Below are 23,075 nucleotides of genomic sequence, written 5' to 3' on the forward strand. Positions count from 1 at the left end.
AAGGGAGAAAGGCCCTGGGAATGGACAGCTTGACCATCCACTTTTGTAAATGATATGTGGAGGAGCTGGCGCCCCAACTGTTGGCAATATTAGAGAAGCTAGAGATGCGGGTCAGCTACTACCCTTCGTGAGGGAGGCTCTCCATGTCATCCTCCTCAAGGCAGACAAACCATAGAATAAATTAGACTCATTTAGGCCTCTCTCTATGATAAACGTGGACAATAAAATGCTGGCTAAAATGATTGCTGCTCGCCTCCTGCCTCTCCTACCCGAGATTGTGAAGCCAGATAATTCGGGATTTGTACTCAGCTGCTCGACAAGCCACAGCTTCCGCACTTTCTTTGCTCTGCTCCACACACTAAACCCGCAGCTTTCAGTAATAGTAGAGTCCCTCAAACCTTCCAGTAATAGTAGTGTTCTCGATGCCACTAAAGCCTTCAATTTGCTGGAGTGTCCTAACCCAGTGTTTCCCAAACTGGGGTCTGCAGACCCCCAGGGGTCCGTGACAGATTCCCAGGGGGTCCGTAGGCAGCAGTTTTAAAAGCACAGGAAAGTTTCTTGTATAAATAGCAGCTTTCGAGCAACAATAAAAGTGTCAAGATAAAGCCAGTGATTAATGTACCTGCTGGAGAGAGATGAGTTTTCTTGAGTGGCAGCTTTGACTTAACTAATGTAGTACAGAGGGTTAATATGTCTACTGCAAAGAACGTGTAACATGCATTTTAAAAAGCCGTATTTTATGTGCATAGGTCGATGGTTACTGCCTTTGTCACAGAGATTCTTTTGTTACTGTGCACTTCATAAGTGACAATAGTAATATAGCAGTGGGACCTATAAACTGTCATCAAAGAGCTGCTTGCAAACTGCATGGTACCAGTTAGTAACTTATGTTTTTCCCAGTCATTCATTATTCTGACGCTGCTAAAAAGGTAAATTTGGGTGGAAATACATTTTTAATGTTACAGTCAGCGCTAGCCACTGTGTTATGTTCTGAATCCTGAGTTTGTGCTTTTCCAGTCCAAGCACTCTTTAAAAATGCCTACCAGTATGAATGACATGTGAATACACCTTGTAGTCCCCTTTACCTTATGTAACATTTTCTATACACTGATTTACATGTATGATTCATTGTCTCTATATGTGTGTGATGTAAATTGCTCTGACATCCTACAATGGTATGAGATGCTATAAAACAAATGCAATACATGTGACAGAGGGGCTATGGAAAGATGAGAGGCACTGTTGGAGGGTGATAATAAGGGAATCAGTGAAGAACCCCAACAAAGATTGTCGCATCCTGGTGCATAGTATGGCCTTCATTTACTATTCATTAAAAGTTAATAACATTCAATATATAATGAAAAATGTGTTGTACAATGCACCATTGTTTCCTAAATATTTTGAGGGTGAGAGCCACCCAAAGTCCCCTTCGTAGTGGTCAGGCTCACTCCCCACACTTGGGTGCACCGTGTGGAGAGTGGTCTGAAAACATTTGCCAGGGCTGCTTTGGGTTTCTAGTCTGACCCTGGCAGGAGCAGGAGCCTTGTACTGCGAAATAAAACCACCAATTTAAAGGTTAGTCACGGAGATGCAGCACCAACCTTGCCATTATTTGTTTTCCTTTTTTGCAAATTCCTTCAATATGAAATACTAAGGGCCAGATGTACGACCCGTTTCTATATGCGCAAACGGGTTCGCCAACCCGTTTGCGCATGCAAAAACCTATTGGGCCATGTACATAGCCTATTTTGTGAGGCGCAATTTTTTTGTGACTCGCTAAATAGGTTTTGCAACTTGCTTTTTAGAAGGGGCATTCCCTTCCAAATAGTGAGTCTCAAAACCATGTACAAATGTTTTGCGAACGCAACTGCGGTCGCAAACCACTCGCAATTACAACCTACTTTAAGTAGATGGTAATTCATTTGCAAATAGAAAGTGGTCCCCAGGGGACCCTTTCCCCTTTCCAAATGCATGCAAAATTATTTTTTAAGGGCAGGCAGTGGTCACATGGACCACTGCCTGCCTTTAAAAAATGAAACAAAAACGTTTCACTTTCTTTTTTTTAAAATGCATGGAAAACGGGCTGCATTTAAAAAAAATAAAACTGCTTTATTTAAAAGCAGTCCTAGACATGGTGGTCTGCTGAGCCCAGCAGGCCACCATCCATGGGAGGGCTGGCATTCCCAATGGGCTGGCAAATTGCGAGAGGCTCATTAATATTAATGAGCCACGCAATTTGCGACCCCATTGGGAATCCCAAACAGTGTTAAACACACTTTTATACATTTCATTTAGCGACTCGCAATTTGACACTCGCAATGTGTCGCTAACTGTGAGGTGCTAAATGAAATGGTCGTGCCTCTGACCCCAAAATCCTTAGTAATTTGAGTATTTGTTTTGTGTGCACATGTGTTTTTTTTTCAAATTACTGTTTTAATATTTGAAATTTAAATCATTCAAATTGCTTGGGGACCGCGGCTTCTAGTGGTGACTCAATATGGGTCCTCAGGAGTCAAACATTTCGGAACCACTGTCCTAACCTATTTGCTCTCTTATGGCGCATTGGTTTCAGTCCCAGCTTCCTCCAGTGGATTAAGCTTCTATATACACTCCCAACTGCCAGACTCCATATAAATGGGACAGTCTCTGGCCTCATCGCCATAAATTGAGGCACCATGCATGGATGATGACGCTCCTAGATCCTCAATGCCACTGCAATGGTGCCACTTGTGGTACCTCCAGCAACATCGTGCTGACCACAGCCTCAATTATAAAACACGGCAACTAATTGTTTTCATTTATGCGAAGGACATAACTATATATGTGAGAGACCCATCCACAAAACTTGCACTCCTACTGTGAGAATTCATCCACTACACTATATTAACTGGAATTGCCATCATCTGGTCGAACTTAACACTCTTTCCACTCAGAGTGTACACAACACTTCCCCCGAATATCCTCTTGAGTGGCAAAATGACAGTGTCCAATATTTAGGGATCCAGATTAGCAGGGACATAATTCAGGTCTGGAGAGAGAACTATGGCACAACAGTGGACTGAATAGGGGAGTTCATCCCAGTTTGGTCACGACTGCCATTGTCACTCACCGGCCACATGGTCATTGCCAAAATGGTGGCGTTACCCAAACTCATCTATTTGTTTGTGATAATCCCTCTTTCACTTACCAGAGAATTATTCACATGAACTCGATCACTTTTAATTCAGTCGGCGTGGGCTGGCAGACAGGCGTGGCTCGCTTGGGAGGTGCTGCCACTGCCCTTCGAGCAAGGGGGCATATGCCTCCCGGATGCTGAACTGTATTACTACTGCGCACAGGTACACTACACTTACTACTGGATACACCCTATCCACTTCCTGTCCCACATTGCGAAAGAGAGGGACAAACCGGAGCATGCTCCATGAACACAGTGATTTGCACCACACTGGGGCACCCGCAACCAGATATTTTCACAATTCAGTGCACTGCCGGGGCCTGGAACTTTCTTTGCAGTAGAGCCTGACTTGGCTGCCTGTATTCTGCCAGCCTCCCAATCGGCGACAACCTTGCCCTGACCTCTGGCTGCAGATGATCTTACTAAATGTTGGCTGTGTAGGCTGGGCTTGCTGACAGTAGGAGACTTATACTTAGATGGTGAATTTCTATCTTTCTGTCGCTGCTGGAATTGTAGACCTGCATCCATTGCATGCCACTAGACATTTTCCTTTATTATCGACTGCACAGTGCCTGCAGAGCAGCGTAAGGCTCATTCTCTGTGACCCTGAGACACTGCTTGTGGTAGACTTTGTGCTAGGCACCTCCTCCCCCAGGAGATTAATCACCTGCCTTTACTTTACAGTGCAAGATAAGGCCCCTGTGCTTAAGCCTAAAAGACTGTCAAAATGGCAGACTGATCTGGGGGATGACTTAACGGAAGGCAAATGGAACCCCTGTCACTACCACACTAACATGCTTTCGTTTAACTATAGACTGAGACTCATACATGTGACGTTTCTACATTGTATGTACCACACACTGATGAGTCTGTGGTGGATGGGTCTGGCATTGGAGGCGCACTCTGCTGTTCGGGTGCTGCAGACGCTGACTTCCATCACTTTGCTTGGTTATTGTCCCAAATACCAGATTTCTGGACTGCAGTCCTAGACTGTATAGTAAACTGTGTGCTCCGAACAATACTCATATTGGGATATGTCAGGGATGTCCCAGCTAGTTCTAGTTGCCTGATACCGATAATAAAACTCATTCCAAAGTGAAAGGTTGCATCACAATGGGGCAACGTAGCTGCCGTAAACTTGCTAGTGGGCTCAGGGATGTGTCCTATTGCCCGGAACCACTATAATCCTACTAGGTGATGCTGCCTGCAAGAACTTGCCCCAAAGACATTTAGAGCCCCATTCAGCACTTGCTTAGCACTCCAGGTGGGTTGAAGGCTATCGTTCCTGGCCTTAGCCTGCCTGCCCACACCACTCACAGCACTGCCTTAACTACCCAGCCCCTTCTGTCTATCAATGATCGCAGTGTTAACACAAGTACTACGAGCTTAGCCGAGTCTCCTATGTAAATCTAAGGGAAAATCAAGGGAGACCTTTCAGGTTTAGTATTCTATTTTGAATCACAGCTAAACATCAATTTTTAAAAAAAAGGAAAGGCAAGAGATTAAAGACTGTTGGTGTTATTGAAACAGGAACAAGCTTCAGCAACACAATTCCTACAAGTTCAAGAAGAGACTGTAGTTTTTTCTTGTTTGGCACTCAGTTGATATTGCAGTTATTGATGTTCTCCAAACAAAATTCTAATTCTAATTTGTCTTTATAGGCTCCCAGTCTGTTTGTGATCCCATAGGACAGGCTGCATCTGGAGCCATTGGTGGGCCACATTCTGAAATATTGATAAGCAGTCTCAAACGATTATGACTCCCTTATCCCCATCTCAGAAATCCTGTCAATTTGCACAGGGAATTTCCCTTTCAGATCGTTCTCCGATGGTGTTGACAACAGACACCAGCAAAAAGAGATAGGGCGTATTTCTAAGCTTAAAGACAACCCAGGGGAAGTAGTGAGGCAGTTATGCTCTTCATTCCTTCGAATTAGAGGGAGCTGATGGCAGTATGGAAGGCCCTTTGATTCTCCCTGAGCCATTTCAGTGTCCACTGAGGTAATCAGGACAAAGTATACAAAAGTGATGTCCTATTTGAACAGGCAGTTTGGAACAAGTTCCATTTCTCTGAATCATGTGGTTTAGAGAAATGGATACTGGGGAGAAATTAACCCGGTCTTCTTCAGGGCAATTGATACGAAGCGGTAGCGCCTGCTGGAACTGTGAAGTGGTGGGGTGGGGGACAAAAGAAAGACAGAGTAAATAATAAAGCACTTACCTGCTGCACTTACCTGCTAGGACGGCCGCCTTCCTCCCGATCCTTGCCCCCTTCCAGGAACTGCTGCACACACACTACGCAGGCTCCTAATCCCAGCACTGCTCACATGCTGGGAATGCTATTCCCAGCAAGTGAGCAGCGCTGGGATTGGTTTGAGTGCATCGGTTGGGAGCTCAGACATTGACTGGGAGCCTGTGTTGGTTTCTCCTCCTAGCTGTACAACACAACTAGGTAGAAAATGGGGAAGTGTGCATGATGGTTTGGCCGCCCCTCTGGGGGCGGCCAAACCATCATGCGCACTTAGCAGGTCCCACCACTCCCCCCTCCTCCCTGGTGCTTGCTGCAGCATCATTGGAGATGTCCCCGCCACTCCCTCGGTATGGCTGCAGCATGAAGGATGCAAAATAAAATGATAACAAAAGTGTTTTATTATCATTATATTTATGTCCTTGCCTTTCCTGGCCTTCAGCAGGGGAGGTGACGCTCCTCCGTCATAATGGAGAAGCGGCTATTGATATAAACGGAGAAAGCAATCAGATAGTGAATTTCACACTGTTGAGTCAGTTGTTTTGGGTAATTTGCCAGAGATTGGGAAAACAAGTAGTAGAGAAACAAGACTTCTTTGCAGATCAGAAGTTTGCACCCCTGCCTCACCTTTTTTCAAAGTTCTATCATTGCCTGTCTCTGTGGTTGGATATTGTGACCTGCCATTGTCCAAGGAGGCTGCTGTAGGCTTCCCCCGGTCCCTCAGATCCCTCGTCTGTTAGTCAAAATCACGAGGGAGAAGGCAATATTGATATTGATTTGTCCTTTTCAGTCTATGATGCATTGGTTTCTTATTGCTGAAACAAGTATATGCCATTCCGCTGTATCCCTATCAACTAGTCTCTTTACTCTTTTGACCCTTCCTGTTCTCCAACGGTTAAGGCTTGCGGTGTTGAAATGAAAAGTGAGGGGCTTCGAAAGTTAGGTATCTCCCTTTATAATGCTAATTATATACAAGCTTCAAGAAAAAAATCCACAAGGTGGGCAAATGACCACATTTGGGGATCATTCTCAAAATAGTGTGTGGATAAGGAGGTCTCTCCTGTTTTCTGTTCTCCAGAAAATATACTTCGACTTTTGAATCTATTTGGTCTATTTCAATCCTAACATAACAACTGGCAGCCATTAAATCCTTTCGTACTCCTTGGGGTTCTCATACAGGAGTTTGAGCATTGGGATTCCAGGCTATTCAGAGGTTTTGTTGTTCTGAGGCCTAAAGTTAGAAATGTGTGTCCTTCATAGAATCTACTTCTGGTTTTCCAAATTTTGCAAGGAGCTCATTTGGAGCTTTTGGAGGATGTTGTAACTATTAATTCTAGAAATGTTACCAGGAGCTCCATTTGAGCCTCTGAAGGATGTTGCCTATAAGTGTCTGACCGTGAAGTAGTATTTCTGGTAGCCAGTGCTTTAAATGGGCCGGTACTCACCGGTACGGAGTACCAGCACTTTTTAATTTTTGCCTCGAGTACCGGAACTTCTCCTAGGACAAGGAGAGTACAGGTACTCACGGGGGCCTTGCCAAGACACAGGTGGTGCTCCTCATATTTTCTCGTGCCTCTGCAGCACTTTTCACACGACCCGCTCTGATTCTGCAATCCCGAGCTGAGATTGCACAGAAGCGCCAGAACAGCAGCTCTTGTCACCTGGACACAGCAATCTTGTTGTGCTTCTCTGTAACTCTTAAGCAGCTGTGAGGCGGCAGGGTGTTTTGTTTACACTTTGATCCTCCACAGTAGAAGTTGTGAGCCCACCATAAAATTAATGCACGAGGGCGAGGGGCGCATTCTTCAGGGCAGCACAGCTTTTTAGCATGCCATTGTTTTAAATGACTGAAAATGTTAGTTCATCAGCAATTTAAATTAGGAATTTTTACTTGAATGTAAATCCCCGCCCTTGCCGCCAATTTTATGATTACCCTCAAACAAAAAAACACCTTAAAGGCAACACAATTCTTTTTGATTTGGTGCACTTAAACCGCTTGTTTTGGATGGGAAACCATGCATAATCCAAATGCAACAGGCACCTCAATGGAAAGCCGAAGACTTTCAGACAGTTCTAGATTTTAGCTGGTAATGCTTTTGCATGCTGGGACTCATAGTTCCACTTTCTCATTATAAAGTAAGGGTTTCTAAAAATGTAAGTATGCAAAGCTTTGATGGCAAAATTCAGAGACGGTTTTGAACACACCCTTATTAGTAAATGCTTTATAAATGATTATTAGGGCCATAACAATTGAACAGATACTTCCGATTTTCTTACAATGCACTTGGATTTCTTGCATATAAAGTTTGGAAAGGTTGAAAACCTAGCCCCACCCCTGGCTCCGCCTCTAGTCCCACCCCACACTCCACCCCCTAGCCCACCACTCCTTTTGGTGAGTACCTGCACTTATTTTTCTCCATTTAAAGCACTGATGGTAGCCATTGTTATGGTTAGACGGATATGTGAATTGACTGTAATTATGTGCAGCCCACCTTATCTTAAAATTTTTGAGGCTCAGAGTGTGTTAAGGCTAGGGCTATAATGTGTTCCAAAGGTTAATTTTCTTTTCCAGAGATCTCAGGAAATAATTCTCCCAGCCCTGCTTTCCACTATTGATTCAGTTCATGTGGCCACTCTTGACGTCAGAATTGTTAAGGTTTACATAGCTATATGAACAGATTACAGTAAAAGTGAATACTTGTTCATTCATTCTGGTCAAGCTCATAATGGTAGTAAATCATTTCTGTCCACTTTAAGGCGGTGGATTAGGGAAACAATTGCAATTTCCTATACGAAGGTAAGGAGTCGGGGGTACACGCGGGTGGACGGCGTACACCCACTTTTTTCACAGGGTGAACGCTGTCCACCCTGTAAGAATTTGGGCCCCAGTGAGTAATGTGCTGAGCTCATCCCGGTGTAATTTCCAAACACGGGGACACTCTCAGCAGCGCCTGCATGTTGTCTGCTTTCCTTCTGCAGCAAGCAACAACGTGCAGGCAGGGAAGGGGCTTTCTTATTTAGGACTCCTGCTGGGCACATAACAAAGGCCGAATTTGAGAGGTCATTGGGCCTCCTTTTCTTCCAGTCTCTTGACTGGAAGCAGTCAGGATCCTCACACCTGGTGCAAATGAAGTGGAGGGGAAACAAAGGCTCACACCTTGTTAGCACTTCACACATACTTAAGAGAGGCAGCTTTTCACTTTGTTGAGTCCCTGTTTAGGAGACAAGCATGCACTGTAAGCATATCAGATGAGTTGGGTCTTTCCCAGTATTTACACAAAGCAAATTGCATTTATGTAGAGCTGATGAAATAATTTAAGTACCACTATTTTTTCTTGTAAAGCCCTACTCATTCCAATGCAGGGTGTTATAGCGTGCATATTACATGTACAATAAATTATATGCGTTTGTAAATGAATGTACAGGATGTGTCACTGTATCAGTCACTCTATGTGCTCATACAACTCATATTGACCAAATCCGAAAGAGACTGACTGGTCCTCATTCCCATTGTGAAAACTGAACTTTCGTCTAAACATATATTGCACTCTTAAGTTAGTAGTTGAGAGGAAACCGCCGAAAAGTTGCAATTTTGTACTTAAAGAAACTTGGGGGGTTGTTATAAAAGAATGGTGACTGCTTGACCTTATGCAGGGAGCCGTGCAGAGAAACTATGCCCTGTCTCGCGGTCCGGGCAGAGATACTAGCCTCAGGGGGAGTGAGTGACAGGTTCCCACGGGCAGTGACCCCGTCGCCTCCTGTCTGAGGGGGGCGGCAGCAGGAGAGCCTATAAATGCAGCGGCGGTTGTCACAGCCCGTAACCCCGTCCGCCTCCTCTTAGCTGACAGCAGAATCGCCGACTCTCTCCGTTATCGACTGCTCGGCCTGACTGCTGCTGCTATGGCCGCTGAAGATGCCGTGGTCCCGCCCGAGCTATCCCGGCTCATGGAGACGGACCCGTACTTGAAGCCCTTCGAGACGGACTACATCAGGAGGTATAGTAGACGCCCCCGCCCCTGCACACAGACCCCAGGAGCGGAGAGGAGGAGCAATCACGAAGTCACTGCGTGCACTGCGCCTGTGCAAATCTCTCCGCCTCCCTGGGCTGTCACAGCCTACAGCACGTCCCTTTCAGTGAGACAGATAGGTGAGACGACGGGCGTGGAGCTGCAGGGCTTTCCGCGCTCTTCATCTTCAGGCAACGCTGCGCGTGCACCTAGCTTCCTCCTCTTAAGCGACAGGGGCATCCCTTCCCCAGTTGAAATGTTGTTGGCCCAGCGCCTCGGGGCAGTAATATAGCCCCTAGCGAATGCGCGTGCCCTCCTCCAGCATGCTCTACAGACACGGAAACCCCACCCATTGGCGTGAGAACTGCGCTCCTGTTTGAATGTCACCAAATGGAAACTGCTCTCCTCTCTGAATGTCACCAAATTCCATAAGACAGCCTACCGCATTCTGCACGTAGATAGTCTGCGGCGGTAACCTTCCTCTGCCCTCTGAACGTTTCCTGGCAAGGGCAGCCACGCGGGGAGAAGCTCGACTTTAGCCTGACCCTGTTTGCGATGCCTCCCTCCCGCCTATTTGGCACTCCTAGTTCAGAACCACTGCTTTTATGTATCGATTACTATTTTCTTCTGTAAATGCGTACAAGCAGGGGATGTTGCAACCGCACCGATGGCATTAGTGAAAGCAGACTCTTGCGCTCAGAGGACTGCGCTGCAATGCGTTTCCGAGAGGTTAAACCGTCACTTCCTATTAGTATCCTGCCCCTTTCCACGCTCAGCAGAACATCATTGCCACGCTAATGCAATCGAGTGCAGCATAGTTTTACGAAGCAAGTAAAAGAATTGTAGTGCGATGTCTTTAAGCCACAACTGCGTTTATGTTAAATTAATCTGAACACAATGGCGCCCATTTATGGGTGTGGGCTTCAACATTTTAAATACACGTTGTGATAAAACACCATCAACATTATCGTACGTGACGAAACTTAGTTCATGACCTTGAGCTGCACCTTTCCGGTCGCCACCGGGGATTTCAGTGTGATGAAACCTGGCAGCTTATGCGTTACTACTGCTTTTGTAGGGTGATCCTGTTAGTTTTTAAACTGTTCACCTTTGTCAGCTTCCTATTAACTAATTACGGCCAGACCAACTAAGCGTAAATCTCTTTTCGTTCAATGAACCTCAGCACTGTGTAATTTTAATAACGCATCAGGTTTCAGACTGACGCATCATATGTGTAGCGAGCATGGTCTTGGACTGCCGGCCACCTCCCCCCTTGAACACTGACCGAATTACCCAATTCAACCAGTCAACACATGGGGGGTCTTTGGAAGTCAAGGGGGGGGTACGGGCCCCCCCCCCCCTGGCCGTATTTATTAAAATATAAAAACAAATCAAAAATTTTAATCAAATAAACATTTCTGACAATTATTAAAATGCACACTTTTCAGAATATTAGATTGACCTCCGTTTCGACATGGTATGATGGGCTAACCTTAACAAATAGCTAATACAGCGTGTCTCCTAACGTAATCTAATCATCCTGAAAATTAAACTGCATTCTAATATTTCCAATACTTTTTAATAACTTTTTAATAACTTTAATAAAGGCCTACGGCAAGGTCGCCAACCGGTGTCAGATCCTTTTACAGCTGCGCTCTCGCGTTGAAGATGCGCATGCGCAACCCAGGGCACGTTACACCCACGTGCGCTCCCCGAACTCCATTTAACCATAACAGGAGGGCCCAGACACTCGCGCACCTTAATGACGTCATAGTGTTGTGAGGGGTGGCTACCAGCCTGAGGAAAGCGTAGACTCCCTCCCCCGCACCCTTTAAATTAATGGAGACCATCTCCTGCCCCTGAAGTTCTGAGAGAGACCAAATGGCCCCTCCCGCGGGCGGCCCCTTTCGTGAATGGGTCCGCCCCCCCCGTAAGGACCTTAAAATGCTGCTCACCGATTAATGACCTTACCGCCAGACACACATAATAAATACGACAATGCTATTCTAAAAGGAAAAAAGGCCTAAGGATAAAAATTGTTAACACACAGCAAAGCATAACATCTACATATATAATTACTCCTGTAAGCGGAAAAAGGGGCCTAAGGAAAGAATTGGTTAAAATCACGGCACTGCACCAACGTTTAAATTCTGTACTACCTTCCCGTAAACAGGAGATTACAGGCCCACTGGATCCAGTCCCCCTTACATCTATGTTTCGGCCCATTGACAAAACCTGATACTCACCATTTGCCAAGCCCCAAGGTCTGTTAATAAGGGATGGAGGGTGGGGAAAATTAAACGGCCCCACGGTGGGGCGAGGAGCGAGCCTGGGGAGCGCGGGCACAAAGAGGCCGCTTCCCGCGCTCCCCAGGCTCTTAACCCCTTCGCCGCCACGACCACGCCCCCCCGCCCCGGAAGCACACCAGTACCTCCGGGGCGAGGGGGCGGGGAACGCGGCCCCGAAGGGGACGGGTTGTGGGAGGGACCGGGCCCCGCCATGTTGCGTGGGGGCCTATTGGCCCCCCCTTGTATCATGGTCTTGGACTGCCGGCCACCTCCCCCCTTGAACACTGACCGAATTACCCAATTCAACCAGTCAACACATGGGGGGTCTTTGGAAGTCAAGGGGGGGGTACGGGGCCCCCCCCCCGGCCGTATTTATTAAAATATAAAAACAAATCAAAAATTTTAATCAAATAAACATTTCTGACAATTATTAAAATGCACACTTTTCAGAATATTAGATTGACATCCGTTTCGACATGGTATGATGGGCTAACCTTAACAAATAGCTAATACAGCGTGTCTCCTAACGTAATCTAATCATCCTGAAAATTAAACTGCATTCTAATATTTCCAATACTTTTTAATAACTTTTTAATAACTTTAATAAAGGCCTACGGCAAGGTCGCCAACCGGTGTCAGATCCTTTTACAGCTGCGCTCTCGCGTTGAAGATGCGCATGCGCAACCCAGGGCACGTTACACCCACGTGCGCTCCCCGAACTCCATTTAACCATAACAGGAGGGCCCAGACACTCGCGCACCTTAATGACGTCATAGTGTTGTGAGGGGTGGCTACCAGCCTGAGGAAAGCGTAGACTCCCTCCCCCGCACCCTTTAAATTAATGGAGACCATCTCCTGCCCCTGAAGTTCTGAGAGAGACCAAATGGCCCCTCCCGCGGGCGGCCCCTTTCGTGAATGGGTCCGCCCCCCCCGTAAGGACCTTAAAATGCTGCTCACCGATTAATGACCTTACCGCCACAGGCCAGGTAGTTAACCGACTACCTGGCCCCCCCCAGACCTCCCCCCTTCTTAGAAAGGTCATACTCTTCCTGCAAAAACTTCCACCCATGCCAAGATGTTTCTTATAAAAAGGGCATTCCCTTCCTCTGTTAAATGTACCCCATCCCGTAGGTAGAAGTGTTCCCCCCAAATGCAACCGTGAGGGATGGTCTGTAAGACCGGAGTCCTAAATAACCTGTCCAGCTTGTTGTTGACCCTCCTTAACGAGCTGTTCAACGCGCTGACTGAGTTTCCCCCCCTCCATTGCATCCTTGGTATCAGTTGTGACCATACTACCACACTACCTGGTAACCGCTTTGCTAGCCAACCTGCTGCAGATACAATTTCTTCCAGGAGGACCCTTCTGCCCAGACCTGCCAGATCGTTCCCCCCCTAAGTGAAGTATTACCGCCGAGGGTGGTGTAGTATGTCGCGCTATTAAATCCGACATATAGTCCCTGAACTGATTGAGGCGGAGCCCCCCCCTGCCATGGAAGGAGACCCTGCACCCCCTACTTTCCACCCTTTGTTTGCCTGAACCTGCAAGAAAAGTTTTGTTAGCACGTTTGACATATGAATGCCCCACTACCCAAATGACTACGGTCTTCTGTCTGTCCTCCTGGTCCTTCCATGCTGTAGTAAAGTTGCCTTGATGCTCCATGGGTAGTTTCCGTCCTGCGTCACAGGCCCGTGAAACTGTAAATAACCAGAAAACAGCAGGTATTAGCAATACTCCACATGGCGGCAGCTCTCACAACATGTGCAACCGCACGTAGCGTTTATAAGCGCTTGAGGACCATCTCCCAATTCTTTGCACACTCTTTGTGGTCAACCCCCTCGCTGTTGCTTCTGTGGCTGCCCCTATCCGGAAGGAGTGTGTCCCAAACTCTTTGTGATTATAACCAGCTTTTGCCATGCTCATGGCTAACACCCTCCGGAACTGAAACCTGGTAAGAGGAGTCCCATCCCCATGCATTAGCAGGGACCCCACACACTCCTGCGCCCGCTGTCTTAATAGTTCCTCCACATGTGTCACTGGGCAGCAGGGATTGTTCCTTGCCCGATGTAACGCCAAACTTTGGCCCCTAGCGTCCTGATCAGTTTTAGATTTCCTGATGCTGATCCACATAGTGTCGCCCCTTATGCTGACATCCTGCAGCTGAAGGCCGCCTATCTTATCACCTTTGTTGGCCGCCACGAGTTCACCTACCCTAAATGCCCCATAGAAGGCTAAAGAGAAAGCCGCTTTAAATAGGCCCACCTCAGACGTAGAGCTACATGTGTCCGGCAGTGCGAGGAGAACAGCTGACAGACGTTCAAAACCTATGGGTTTCCTGGAATCTATGGAGGGGGGCTGCATGCGCCGCCATCCTTTTAATGCCCTGTGGGCCTGGAAGCTGTGTGTAGGATCCCTGCCCCCCCGTGCCCGTGCGAAAAAGGAGATAGCGGCCTTCTGCCTGTTGGCTGTCGCCACCGTGCGCCCTTCCTTGTGTAGGCTGCCTAAATACTCATTGAAGCTAGCCTCCATAGTCCAACTACTCTCCCAGCCCTGTCCCAGAAAGTGACAGTAAGACCTGAACGCCCCTTCGTATGCCGTCCTGGTCTTGGGTGCTAGGCTGGCTGCCACGAGGTCATGTAGTTGGGGGCACCAATTTGCCAAAGAATCGCCGGGAATTGGGCTGGCGCTGTCTCTGCCTCCGGCAAGTGATCCCTGAACACCTGCATCTTAAAGCGAGAAAGGGCATCAGCTGCATTGTTTAACACCCCTGGGACATGTTTTGCCCTGAAAAGTACATTCCTTGTCATGCAACACAGCACAATCTCTTTTATCAAGCGTAAAATGAGTGGACACCTTGCAGCTTGTTGGTTGATGCATTCCACCACTGACATATTATCTGACCAGAATATTACCGATCTGTTGGCCAGCTCCTCTGGCCAGACTTTCAGTGCCACCCAGATTGGGAAGAGCTCGAGGAAACCAATGTTCACCGTCAGCCCGTTCTCCTCCCACCAAGCGGGCCACTTCTGCGCCACCCATTTCTTGCCAAGGATGGCCCCAAACCCAACACTGCCCGCCGCATCTGTCCATAAACCCATGTCCTCCGAAGACACCGTGGGTGCACCCCACAGCACTCTTCCATTGAAATCCGCCAGGAATGCCATCCATATCCGCATGTCCTGGCGCACCTCAGCAGACAGCCGTGTCCGGTGATGTTTTTCACGAAGACCCCTCATGGCCTGTGCAATCGAGCGTGAAAATGGGCGAGCCATAGGAATTACTCTCAACGCAAAATTCAACTGTCCCACTGTCTGCTGCAACAGCCCTAAATTCACCTTCCTCGCTTGTAAGCACAGTCCTAGAGTCTGTTTGAATTTTTGGATCTTTTCTGCTGGTAATCTAAAACACCCCTCAACAGAATCCAGTTCAATGCCTAAAAATTCCAGGCATGTCACTGGTCCCACTGTCTTCCCCTGTGCCAACGGGACCCCGAAAGAGCGCATGAGCACGCAAAATTCCTGCAATGCCGACGCACACTCCCGTGAACCCGCCGGGCCCAGAAAAAGAAAGTCATCCAAGTAGTGCATCACCCACTGGTGACCCGTCTGTTGTCTTAATGCCCATTCCAAAAAGGAGCTAAACTGTTCAAAGTAAGCACATGAAATTGAGCAACCCATGGGCATACACTTATCCATGTAGTACTTTCCCTTAAAGGAGAAACCCAGCAGGTGCTGGTCCTGTGGGTGAACCGGGAGTAGTCTAAAGGCTGACTCAATGTCTGACTTAGCCATCAGTGTACCTGCGCCCAAACTCCTCAGCATGCTCGCTGCCTGATCGAAAGACGCATACTTCACTGAGCAAATTGTATCATCAATAGCATCGTTTAATGATGCCCCCCTTGGTGCGGATAAGTTGTGGATGAGCCTAAATTCCCCTAGTTCTTTCTTAGGCACCACCCCCAGAGGAGAGCACACAAAATTCTGCGTGGGAATGACGTGAAATGGTCCTGCTACCCTCCCCAAACGCACTTCTTTAGCTATTTTTGTTGACACCACTGTTGGATTGGCAAAGACTGAAAGCTGATTCCTACACTGTGGTCTCCCGACATACCCCCCAGCAGGAATTCGAAAACCATGTGTGAAACCCTCTTGTAATAATCTAGCAGACGTGTGATTCAGGTACCTGTTCAACCAGGGGATCAATGCTGACAGCTGGATGGGTGAATGTGCTATTAGCGGGCGGATCTTACTATTCAGGTTTCCTCCTACCCCTGTTTCCTGCACCACCATTTTTATTTCGGCATGTTGTTTCGGGGTGGGAAGTGTGGCCACATACGCTACATGCGTGCCTGAACTTACAGGTACCTGGTGCCCTGCTGCATGTCCGCCTATTGAAGGCCCAGCATACCCCCTTCGCCCCTCCATTCGCTTTCTGCTTTTGGGCCGTCTCCCCTCCCGGTGCAGATCGAAAGGGCTGTTGAAACGCCTGCTGCGGCCTGGGGAAATACCCCCTACCCGCATTTGTGTTTGTGCTTGCCCCCTGACCCTTCTCGAATTGATTGTGCCATGAGATAGAGTCTACCTTGTCCCATGATAAAGTTTTATCAAATTCTTTGGACTTCCTGAAAGCGACATCATATTCCTTCCATACATCCCCTGCATGATTCTCATGGAACATTGTTATCCTACTTTGGTAGCAGTTCATGGCTGGTTGCATCCCCTTAAAACGTTCGCCCATTACTGCGCCGAACACTGCGAAAGCCCTCAGCCAGTTGATGAGGTTTTCTTCCACCCTAAACTTGTACAACTTCGCTCTCCATTCACTGGGCAAGAACATTTCCTTCTGTGATTTTGCATATTCCCACTCCCTGTTATCTATCAGCAAAGAAAACATGTTCACATACTTGTCGGCCCATATCATTTCCTTTACACACTGTGACACATGCTGCGCTAAGCACTCACCCCTAGAGGGCAATGTTCCTTCGCCCAGCAAAGGCAGGGCAATGTCCTTACCATTCCCATTGTCGTTGGGTAACACTGCGTCCGCGGTCTTGGCACCGCCTCCCTCATTCGCTGGACCTGTTTGGGGAGAAACCGGTGCAGGCGGCGTTGCGCCCCTACCACTAGCCAACAATATCTGATTCACCAATGATTGTTGCTCCATTGTCAGAGCGGTATTGGCCGGCAACGCACCCCCCCCTAACCATGGGAGAATAGCTGCCACCTGAGCTGCCAGGTCTATTGGCCCGGGCCCGGGAGTGGGAGTAGGGCCCGCCCCTAGGGGCACCGGAGCCTGTGGTGGCGCGACGGGAGGCACTGGTGCCGCCGCCGGTATCACCGGGACATTTGGTACTGCCACTGGCAACTGGGGCACCGGGGCTGGAACGGGCACCGGGACCTGAGGTGGCGGGAGCGGGGCAGCAGGGGGTACCTGTGGTGGCAGAATTGGTGCAGCAGGAGGTAAGATGGGAGCAATATTCTGTGGCTGCCCCCCCACCCTCTTATTTCTTGCGCGCCTGGGTGGTGTCACAAAAACGCCCCTTGGCTTGGGCGGTACTATCGTCCGCTTGGGTCTACCAGACGGACCTGCCTGGGCATCTACCTTGGCCCCCAGAACCGCTAAAGCCTTATCCATTTTATCAACTTTCCCCAGTCTCTTATCCATTGCAGACATTCTGCGCATCATTTTTTGTAATATTACTCCCACATTTGGATTGCCGCGCCCCCTTCTTTGAGACATAATTATGAGCACGCCGTGCTCCCTACCTGACCCAGTTGACGGTCCCAGAGCTGGATCACACAGACCTAGGTCCCAGGCTTGTCCCCCTGAAATTAGAAAGTACGTTTCTTTTCAAAGCAAGCAATTACCAGGCAATCAGATCACCCTTCTCGGCGGTACAAGTCAAGGTAAACCTTTTATAAAACTTTATCTCTAGCTGCTGTATCTGTAAACACTTAGAAATGCGACACAGTAAAATACCACATACCCAGGAAGTGCCCCCTTTCTGTACTCATTCAGTGCCAATTCAGTTAACACAACACGCAGTAAAAAGAGGCACAAGCCATAAAAACAGTCGGCTCTAGCACTTGGTCTGCCAAAATAAATCCCTTAACCTAAACAGGTAGGGCACCTCTTGCGTGCCAATTTAGTTCTAATATCACACCCAGACAGTCACCACCTAAAACAGCAGGACCCCTTTTTTGCCTGTAACCTCAGCTAATCACAAACAGCAATATGCAGCAATAAACCCCCACATACAACAAGCAGGGCCCCTTTGCGTACTAATTCGCATCAATATAGTCCACTTTAGCACTTGGCTGACCCCGTTACCATTAATTCGCGAGTTTTCTGCCCTAGCTGTCCCTGCTTCGCTTTTTCTGCCCGCAAACACACTGTGCGCTGGACTCGATGCCACCGCTATTAAAATTTATCTGCCCGTACGCTTTAAGAACACTCGGTGTACTTGCCTCCGTCTTCTCGAGACGCTTAGCCCGCTGTGGTAACCGAGACAATCAAACACCTTCCCCGTGCGTTTCTCGTGCACGTCTACTGAGCCTCTGCCCAGCCCCCGTCTGCCCCCCACAATACCTTGTGTCCGATGCACGAAAACAGCGTCCGAATTCACCGGATCACCTCGCCCGCCTGCTCCGCCCTCGCAACCTGGGTCGTCCTGTGATCCTGGAAAACGATCCTCCCGGTGTCCGCCTCAGCAAACGCGTCGGGGTGCCTCTCGGCCAGGAATCTCCGCAATCCTCGCTGCTACCGGTGCACTCCTGCAAATCACGACCGCCGCTCTCTTTGTCCGCGTCCCTGAACCACCGCAATCCGTAACTCCGGAAACCGCACGACACCTGAAAAAGAAGAACAGAAAATTAAACGGCCCCACGGTGGGGCGAGGAGCGAGCCTGGGGAGCGCGGGCACAAAGAGGCCGCTTCCCGCGCTCCCCAGGCTCTTAACCCCTTCGCCGCCACGACCACGCCCCCCCGCCCCGGAAGCACACCAGTACCTCCGGGGCGAGGGGGCGGGGAACGCGGCCCCGAAGGGGACGGGTTGTGGGAGGGACCGGGCCCCGCCATGCTTGCGTGGGGGCCTATTGGCCCCCCCTTGTATTTCTTTTCAAGTGTTTACAGTACGTATCAATCCTGGGTTTATAGTATTTGCCAAGTTCCCTCAGTTCATGGTCCAAAATCTCCTCTCTCTCGAGTTGCCCTAATTTGTTTCTACCATGGGTTTGCCAGATCCATCAGTTCGGCATCATAGTCCTGTTCCAGTCCCCTTGTTTTTCAGTATGACAGAAAACAGCTTTATCCCGATCTTTGGGGGCTAGGGGTGTCCAGCCAACCATTTGATACTCCTGTATAATGTTTTCCATGCAATAAAACATGAGCATCATCACAACCATCACTTGCAGCCGGTTTCGCCAATCGAGTCATTTCAAGTGAAATACTTTAGGCCATTCAACAAAATCACCATTGGGAGTGCGTTGCAATTCGAATGACCTCATATTCATGAGGTAGGTTGCGAATTGCCACTTGGTCCGATTGGCTTTCACAAAGATGGTGGCCTGTAGGGCAGCAGATTATATGCCTGCGATTGCATTTCAATTAAGATTTTCGTTTTTTAAAATGAAGCCCATTATTAAAGGAAACGGGTCTACATTTTAATAAATGCTCCTCTTAAGACGTTTAGGAGTTGGCAGTGGTCCACTGATTACCTACTCTCAAGCTTTTTTTTTTAATTCAGAGAGAAAAGGGTCCTATAGCGACCCCTTTTCCTTTGCAAATGGGTTACCACCTCCTTTAAGTGATCGTCTACTGATCTCAGTGGTTTGCAAACAAAATTGTGGCTGCAAACTATTGAGGCATAGCATTCCAAATACAAAATTTGAAAAGGTTGGCCTAAGCGCACCCTTCCAAATTTTTGATTCAGTGTGCATTTCTAAAGATATATTGTGATTCAGTGCACACTTACCAAATCGCACAATGGGTCAAGTAAATACTAAAAAGCCATTTCTTGGTTGCAATTTTGTGATTTAGCGTCCCCTCAAGGTTTGACTGTTTGAGGGCTTCATACATCTGACCCAAAATGATCCCCTCACTGGTCAACCTCTAGTATAGCAAACCACTTTGTGGGACAGAATAAGCAATAACTTCCCAAAGTTCCCAAGAAAAATAAATTTAAAAAAAGATTGCTGTCTTTGGGGGCATTTAATTTCTATCCCTCATGTGTAAACTTCCAATGTCTCTACTGGGTCTGAGCTATCTAGCCCATTGCTCTTGACCCTATATAGTGTACCATAAACCATCAGCGGATTTCTCTTTCCCAGTCTTCTTTCTTCGGAGGTTAAGAATATTTCCAGATCATGGGACCTCATTTCTTGCCCAACAAAAACACCAGCTCAGCAAACTTACATTCGTGTGGCAAGTGTTTCTTGCACCCGATCAAGCCTGTAGAGACTGCTCTGGTTAAAGCAGATTCTCACTTTCCAAGAGCACTGTCAGCGATTGATGACAACAAGGAACAAATAACGTGGACACTCCCACATATTTTGATTAAATTATGTTCTATCTGCTCAGCACCCAGGGCATAATCCCAAAAGGGAGGAATAGTTTTTTTTGGTAGAGCTTTAGCAGATTAAATTAAGATAATTAATCCGAATTGGCTTACACCTTTCCATATGAAATACTGCTGAAGTTCGGTTTACTCCTTTAACCAATTAAACATTAAATGAGTCGCACTCAAAGTCCCTGCACCGCACAGCACAGCTGCTTCGTATTGTAAATAATCTACATCAAAACCTCCCTCTAAGGGACAGAGTAACCAACTCATAATATGTGCATATATATTCTTTATTGCTTGATTAATTAAAATCATTGCAATCACAACATCTTACAACTCCAAGAAAAACACATTTACATTACAAGCAAAACATCTTCTCATCACGTAATAATAAAAACGCTGTCCCATAAATATAATTTAAAAACTTATCAAACCCAAATCTAACCACTTTACATCCTTAATTACAGGATATTATTGCACATTTTAAAGTGACGGCGTGCATTGCATACTATTTCTATATACACGGCGGTAAAATATTCGAACAAATAACCATTCATTTCCACTATGAAACACGACACGTTATATTTCAAAGTACTAATGGTAAAGTGCAGAAGTGACTAAAGCGGAGAAGTTTCTATTATACATTTCTTACACAAATTACCTTTCAAAGTGCTAATGTGCAATAATTGCAACAACCATCATATCAAAACAATAAAAGTGCATCAATTTACTGTGATGGTAACCCAGCTATTGTTACATTTCAAATTAACACCCTTGCAACAAAAGTTATTAGGTGATAACATTTATGAGCCGATTAAAACTGTTAGTCACCAAAACCATAAAAATAGTGGAGATCTGCCTTATTGTATTAAACATTTTTCAACTGCCATTAAACATGTTACCAGTTGACATAATAACAGAACTGATTCACCAGACAATAACATGATTAAGGCCTGTCAAGCAGATCTCACGCCACTCATCAAAAAGTAAGGTCTCAAACTAAACATCTAAGATTAATTAGCTTGGGCATACACATACTATATGTACTAGAGTTTCCTGTGGCCATCCGCAAAATCTACAGTTAGAATCCGGCCACTGCTTCATCCAAGATTGAGTGCCCTCTTTTGTTGTGTTCATTCCCATATCTAACTTTAAAAATGTTTATTAAACTTTGCAGAAAAGAAAACATTCAGATACGGCTGAATACGCAGGGATTGGTATGAATTAATCACATACCATGCATAACTTTTCTCAGCTAATGCATTTTTATCCAATTTAAACGATTCAGCTTTGATATGCTTTTTAAAAATTTACTTATAATTGGGCATTTTCAAATCTCTCGGTGCAATTTGCAGGCCGATATCTTGTCGAAGTTAAAATATAATATCTCCGTCTAGCCACATAGACAGACTTGTAGGTTAGGAATATTTCCAGTCCATAGGAACTCATTGCTTGGCCAACAAAAACACCAGGTCAGCAAACTTACATTCCTGTGACAAGTGTTTCTTGCATCTTATCAAGCCTGTAGAGACCTCTCAGGATAAAGCAGATTCTCGCTGCCCAAGAGCATTGTTTGTGATTGATGACACCAGACAAATAACGTGGACACTCCCACATATTTGATGAAATTATTTTCTATCTGCTCAACACCCAGGGCTTAATCCCAAAAGGGAGGAATAGATTTTTTTGGTAGTCGGTTTAGCAGATTAAATTCTGATAATTAATCAGAATTGGCTTACACCTTTCCATATGAAATACTGCTGAAGTTCGGTTTGCTACTTTAACCAATTACACATCAAACTAGTTACTCAACGTTCCTGCACCACACAGCACAGCTACTTCGCAATGTAATACTCTGCATCAAAACATCCCTCTAAGGGACAAGTAACCAACTCCTTAGCATTGCCCAGACCAACAGAATCTGCAATACCCTATGTTTCTCCAGGTCCAATGTACCACAGTCCTTGGCAAATGTTTTGCATATGTCAAGAGACCCTAAGTAAAAGACTGTCCAAATGGAATGCCAAATGGCTGTTTGAAGCTATCGAACAAGTGGAGATATTCTGATTTATATATAACCAAACAATGAACTCCCCACATTGGACCAAGTGGCGTTGTAAACCCCGGGCTTAAGCATGTTTGCTAGTTAAGTGGTGTGTGTAGGTGTGTGTGTGCATGTGCAGTAAATGTGTGGATGAGTGGATTAGATTTACCCAGGCCTGTGGTGTCCATTTTAGAAGCCTTGCCCTGTTTGTGTGCAAAAGATGGAGGTGAGCTTGATTTTTTTTCAGGTGCTGGAAGGAGATTACAGACATTCCTCAGAATGGAGGGAAGAGCCCAGATACTCCTTCCCTCCATGGGAAGAGGTGTGGCGCCGTTGCCAGGGCTACTGACGCTGGAATCTGGGGCTCACAGTTCGGTCACCGGCGGCAGGTCAGCCCAGCACCATGTTACTCTGGGCAATAGCTTGCGTAATCTTCCAGACGGCCCCCAGCGCCGGGATGCCTTCGGGTAACTGTTCGCGCTTTACAAATACTCGATTTATTTTAGATACTGAAGTGGGGAAAGTGGAGACAGGATTGAATAAGGCTCTTTCTTATAAAGAGCAAAAGCTAAACAAATATTAGACTGAATGTGTAACAAATCTAGCATTGACCCCCTGTCAAGGGATCTGGGTTAAATACATCGTTCTTTTGATCACCATGCCACCCCAGTTTAGACCTAGCCATATGCAAATCAGTCTTGATCCAGCTCCTTATGGGTACAGTCCAGCCTTAACTGAAATTGTTCAGCATTCTTT

General features: G+C 46.9%; 1 protein-coding gene across 1 annotated transcript in view; it reads left to right on the plus strand.

Moving 5' to 3' along the window:
- The first annotated feature begins 9,251 nt into the window (after positions 1 to 9,251).
- GBE1 (1,4-alpha-glucan branching enzyme 1) overlaps positions 9,252 to 23,075 on the plus strand; it is a 686,238-nt gene continuing 672,414 nt past the window's right edge. Inside the window, exon 1 of the mRNA XM_078658343.1 lies at positions 9,252 to 9,417. Within this exon, the coding sequence (XP_078514469.1) occupies positions 9,323 to 9,417 (95 nt within the window). The 5' untranslated portion in view covers positions 9,252 to 9,322. The remainder of the gene's footprint in view (positions 9,418 to 23,075) is intronic.

This window comes from Lissotriton helveticus, chromosome 8 (assembly GCF_964261635.1).
Source record: "Lissotriton helveticus chromosome 8, aLisHel1.1, whole genome shotgun sequence".
In the NCBI taxonomy this organism is placed as follows: Eukaryota; Metazoa; Chordata; class Amphibia; order Caudata; family Salamandridae; genus Lissotriton; species Lissotriton helveticus.